The 5,398-nt window shown below is 40.4% G+C and overlaps 1 protein-coding gene across 1 annotated transcript in view; it reads right to left on the bottom strand.

The window, feature by feature from the left end:
* Positions 1-13: 13 nt before the first annotated feature.
* LOC101351789 (transmembrane emp24 domain-containing protein 11) overlaps positions 14-5,398 on the bottom strand; it is a 31,151-nt gene continuing 25,766 nt past the window's right edge. Inside the window, exons 3-5 of the mRNA XM_004383530.1 lie at positions 1,979-2,104; positions 1,088-1,234; positions 14-184 (exon numbers count right to left, since the gene is read on the bottom strand). Coding sequence (XP_004383587.1) covers positions 35-184; positions 1,088-1,234; positions 1,979-2,104 — 423 coding nt within the window. The 3' untranslated portion in view covers positions 14-34. The remainder of the gene's footprint in view (positions 185-1,087; positions 1,235-1,978; positions 2,105-5,398) is intronic.

Below are 5,398 nucleotides of genomic sequence, written 5' to 3'. Positions count from 1 at the left end.
AATTAGTAGGTAGTTATTTGCCTTTATTAATATTTTAAACAAGCTTTTTAGCTATAAAGAAGTCTTTAAGGTACTTCATTTGGAAAATTCCAACTGAGATCAGGATTAATGTTTGTGCAAAAGCCCACCATAAAACATTGCTGTTTGTATCTTCACTGATCATTCGGAAATTTTCTTCACGGTCCTACGCAGAAGAGAAATAGAAGGGTTTAGTTTCTTAAAGTACTTAGCCCAAGGATTTGGGGAAAGGTGCTGTATACGTTCAAGGTACTTAATATTACCAAGTTAATGTTTTATACCGAAGTACAAAGTAACTGATTTTCTAAGGGAGAGGCAAGCACCAGAGAAGAAGAATCAACCTTATAAAACACGTTTTTGTTTTTGGTGTGGGATAGCTATTACTTTATTCATTGTATTTTGCTCCCATCAGGGAAAGTGAACATTTTTATATGGTGCATGACCCCGCAATGGTAGATTCTCATCATTGGAGTCCTTACCTTACTTTATGCCAGGCACTGTGCCAGGCACTTGCAAGCCTTATTTAATTATCACACCTGTCCTCATTGTATTTTCCAGATAAGGAAACTAAGGCTTAGAGGTGGCACAGAGGTTAGTAAGTGATGGAGCTGGATCTGAGCCCACATCTGGCCAGAGTCCACTGAGTGCAGTGACCGGGTAAATATATGATGTCGTAACAAGAACATAATGTTGATTTAGAAGGTGGGTATTCTTGTGCCTCCACAAATATATGGGGTGGCGTTTGCATTGCTAAAAGGGTATATGTGGAAGCATTCATTCATTTGTTCTGTAATACACATTTATTAAGCTCATACTCTGTGCTGCTGAGCACTTTGCTGGGCACTGCAGGTAAAAAGATGAATGAGTTGCAGTCCCCTTTCCTTGGGGAGCTTACAGTCCAGCAGAGTGAAAGACTGCCTTTTCCCTACCCCCTGCGTGTCTGAGTAGTTCTAGCTCAGAGAGAAAGACAGAGGAACAGGCAGTTCATTCTTTCCTTGCTCCAGAGGCTTTGTGGCTGGAAAGTGTTCCTGGCAGGAAGAGATAAAACAAGCTGAGTAGGCAAACTGACCCTTTGATAATTTTGTTCTTTGACTACTTGCTCTATTTGCTCAATTAGATGTTCAAGCTTGAAGCTAACTTCATTAACTTTGTCCTTTGCTTGAGCAATGGCTGCATCAAGGTCATGTTCTCCAACTCGAATATCTAAATGGATCCGCTGTACAAACAGTAAAAGGAAGAGACGCAATGTTTTCACAACAACTTACTCTTTTTCCCTTACTTTCTCCCTCGTTTCCTCCCATTTCTTGTCTCCCTTCCTCTCCCTCCCCCTTCTTGTGAATGAGGTTTTTGGCACATAGAGTACTACTTCATTCTCTCTCTCTCCTCCTCACTGCCACTCTTCCCCATTCTACTCAGTTTTCCTTTGTAAAATAACACAGTAAGTGGTAACCTACTGACCTGAAACCATACTTATATCTTCCTGAACATAAAATTTGTTAGGCAGATACCTTTGGCACTGAGAAAATTTGATTAATGTTCTCAGGAAAGTTTTCTTTAGTTGTAAGTAAATTTCTTGTGATAAAGTATAAATTCTCTTTGTCTGTTCTCAGCACAATTAGAAAGTGGCCAGTCACCATCTACTGTGTAAGAGTCTTATTTATTAGACTTCCATTATTAATTCACCCTTCAGCCTTCTCTTGTTTTCAAGCCTGAATAATCACAGTTCTTTTAACCTTCCCTCACAGCTCTTATTTTCAAACCCTTTAATCAACTCCGTGGCTCTCCTTTGAACCCTTTCCAAGCTCTCCAACTCCCTCTTTAGTAGCTGCGCCTAGATCTGGACACGGGACTTTAATAAGTTTCTAGCCAGTATGAGTGTAATGGTGCCGCATACCAACGTCACACTTGAATAGTGCTGACACTGTGTTCATTAGCAAGGACATGAAAGACGTATACTCACCAGCTTACTCCCTCTGAATGCCACAAGCCTTGTAGAATTAGATTTTAAGCAAATGATGTGTTCTCCAGATGAATGTGAAGTAAAATAGAATGTTCCTTGTGGGCCATATAACTTTGACAGTAATACCTATAATTTGAGGATGTCCATAGTTTATTATTCTCTACTTTTTATTCTTAAAAATAACCACCCCATAAAATCTAGTAAAATTTTTCCATTTCCAAAGGAGGAATTCAATTGTTCATTGACCTTTTTTAAAATTTTTCGGTTTTGTTATTATTGTTACCGTTGGAACCACCGTTAGGCCTTCCTTTTTTTTTTTTTGGCTTGTAAAGGATTAAAAGTACTCAGGGATAGTATGCAGAAGTAAACACTCTCCAAACACTTGGTGGGAGAAGGTAAACTGGAACAACCATTTCGGAGAGCAGTTTGGCAATATGTATTAAAAATTAAAATGTAACCATTGGCCAGCAGTTCTGCTGGTAGAAATTTATCCTATGGAAATGCACAAGTAGACAAAGATATACGTGGGAGGATATTCTGTGTGAGGTTATTTGTAGTAGCAAAATTGCAATTGTGAAGTAACTTTGATACTTTTCATTAGGGAATTGATTAAATAAGTTTAGGTAAAGCCAAGTAAAGAACGTGACTGTTGTTGCCATCGAGTCAGCTCTGAAGGAACAAGTTACTGTTGTGGCTGAGTGGGCTGTGACTCATACGGACCTTATGTATAACAGAATGAAACATTGCTTGGTCCTGTGCCATCTTCACAATCGTTGGTATGCTTAAAAGAGAATTTTACATCTATTTCTACTATTACGGAAAGGTCTCCATAATATTCTGTTGTACAGCAGTCTGTATAGTGTCCTATTTTTGTAAAACTGACTGTATAAAAAGTACACGTGCATATATATATTTCTGTATGCTTAGAAGAAGGTTCCCAGAATACACACCAACCTGTTAATAGTGGTTATATTTCTTGGGGAACTTTGATTTTCTGCTCCTTTTGTCATTTCTGAAACAGGTATGTATTACACATAGTCAGAAAATGCAGTAAGATTCTTCTTTTTTAAAGTCTTTCAATTTTGATTTGGAGAAAATTAGAGAATCTAGCCACGCACTGAATTCCCTTCAAAAGACCATTGAAAGGGAAATTTTGCCAAATAAAATTGCATTCAAGGACCAGGTTTTACAACTGATTTTTATTTTTGTATGAACACCTAAGAACTCTTTCCTGAAAAAAAAATTAGTGACTTACCTATTAAATTCGGTTTCTAAGCCTTAGTTTCATATTCAAGGCCCTACACAGTCTTGTCGTGGTGAATATTCAAGGCAACAAATACTTTCGGAATGACTGTTAGCTTGGTGTTCTGGAGAAAGAAACCCACCTGAGTTTAAATCTCAGTGTTGCCAGTTGCTGACTATGTGGCTTGTATAAGTCGCTTAGCCTCTCTGAAGTCACTTAGCCTCATCCACAAATGGAACAGGAATGTTAAAAACGGAATAATGGAAATGGAATATAAAATGTATGGCTTTGTACAGTACATTATCTGTTATTATTATCTACCCTGTATCCGTTTTTTAGGGAACTGCCCTGCCCACTCCACCATCTATGTTATTTCCTTGGACTGTCAATCACATGTTCCTGACTAGCAAATTAACAAGGCTGGCAAATCACATACCCCTAGACACAGTGCCCCAAGCAGGAACAGAGCCCTTGTGGGGTACTGATATGTCTCTGAAAAGGAGATCTTGGGTTAGAAGAAATGGTGAAACTGGAACTGTTTCTTGTCATCTTGCCTCCAAATGGAGAGAGCCTTCCTGACAGTGAAGCCTGTGAGACTTCCTATTTCCTTGTGTATTTTCTAGGCCAAGAAGACAGTCCCTTAAAAATTTGTGGAATGTTTGCAGAATGAATAAAAATATTTCTTCTCCCTCCTAGAAGGGGATGTTGTTTCAGGTAGTTTTAATTCTTGAAGAACAAGCCTTCTCTGTCTTAAAAAATAGTGAACAGGTTTTTCTGCAGCTCATTTGGGCTCTGGGTTTAATAAACTATGGAGACATTTCCAGGTTGGTCATCAAGGACTACTGGGACAACAGAAGAGAGTTGGGTCTTTGGTATAATAGGGAAAAGAGTATGGACAAGAAGCATAGGAGGCTAGGGGTATAAGGGAGGAAAAAGTGGTTCTGTTGACAGGTGACAAGAGCTAGGAAAATGGTCCCAGTGAAGGTATTGTCAGAGGGAGCCACGTGTACTAAGAGAAGACTGATACAACGGGCAATAATCAAGTGTCCAATAGTCTATTTGAGCTGGAGTCTTCAATGACCCAGCTCCCAGTCTCCACATGAGTGGAGTCAAAATGTCTGCACCCTGTGCTTGGGCCAGTTTTCACAAGAATGGGAATTTTGCCCCGTCTATGTTAAGTGCCCTCTCCTTGCCAGCGGGAAAGACGCCTTCTCTGTTCTATGAAGCTTTATTCCACCGCCATCCTGCTCCCCCGCGAGTGCAACCCCAGGAGAACTCTTAAGTTCAAAGGGAAGTAGCTCTCTTACTATGTTTGCCTTAGTGGACTGAGCATGGCACAGTACCTTGAGCTGGACAGTGGGGAATGGGCATCTCTGTTACATCCATTGTACAGATGAAAAAAAATGAGGATCAAAGTAGTTAAATAACCTGCCCAAGGCTTTAGCTTGTAGATGACAATCTACACTTGGCTCTGACTCTAAAATCCATATCCTTTCCACCTGACCATGATGTCTTTTCTCCTGCCTTGCTAACTCCCCTGCTAACTTCAATGCCCATGGAAGCAGCAGTCAATAAATCAAACGACATATTACATTGGGCAAATCTGCAAAAGATCTCTTTAAAGTGTTAATGAAACAAGGATGTCACTTTGATGACTCAAGTGCACCTGACCCAAGCCATGGTGTTTTCAGTCACCTCATATGCGTGTGAAACCTGTACAATGAAAAAGGAAGACTGAAGAAGAATCGTCACATTCAAATTGTGGTGCGGGCGAAGAATATTGAATATACCATGGACTGCCGGAAGAATGAACAAATTGGTGTCGGAGGAAGTACAACCAGAATGTTCCTTAGCAGAGAGGATGGGGCAACCTTGTCTTACTTACTTTGGACATGTGATCAGGAAGGACCAATCACTGGAGAAAGACATCGTGCTTGGTAAAGTGGAGGGTCAGCGAAAAAGAGGGAGACCCCCAATGAGATGGATTGACGCAGTGGCTGCAACAATGGGCTCGAGCATAGCAATGATTGTGAGGATGACACGGGACTGGGCAATGTTTGGTTGTTATACATAAGGTAGCTATGAGTCGGAACCAACTCGATGGCACTTAACAACAACAACAGCTAACTCCCAGTGAGGAAGAAGACTGAGGCCCACCAGACCAGAGGCTGCCCCCT

This window comes from Trichechus manatus, unplaced genomic scaffold (assembly GCF_000243295.1).
Source record: "Trichechus manatus latirostris isolate Lorelei unplaced genomic scaffold, TriManLat1.0 scaffold00111, whole genome shotgun sequence".
NCBI classification, from domain to species: domain Eukaryota; kingdom Metazoa; phylum Chordata; class Mammalia; order Sirenia; family Trichechidae; genus Trichechus; species Trichechus manatus.
The sequence above is the reverse complement of the archived record's forward strand: the minus strand, read 5'-3'. Positions and strand labels throughout refer to the sequence as shown.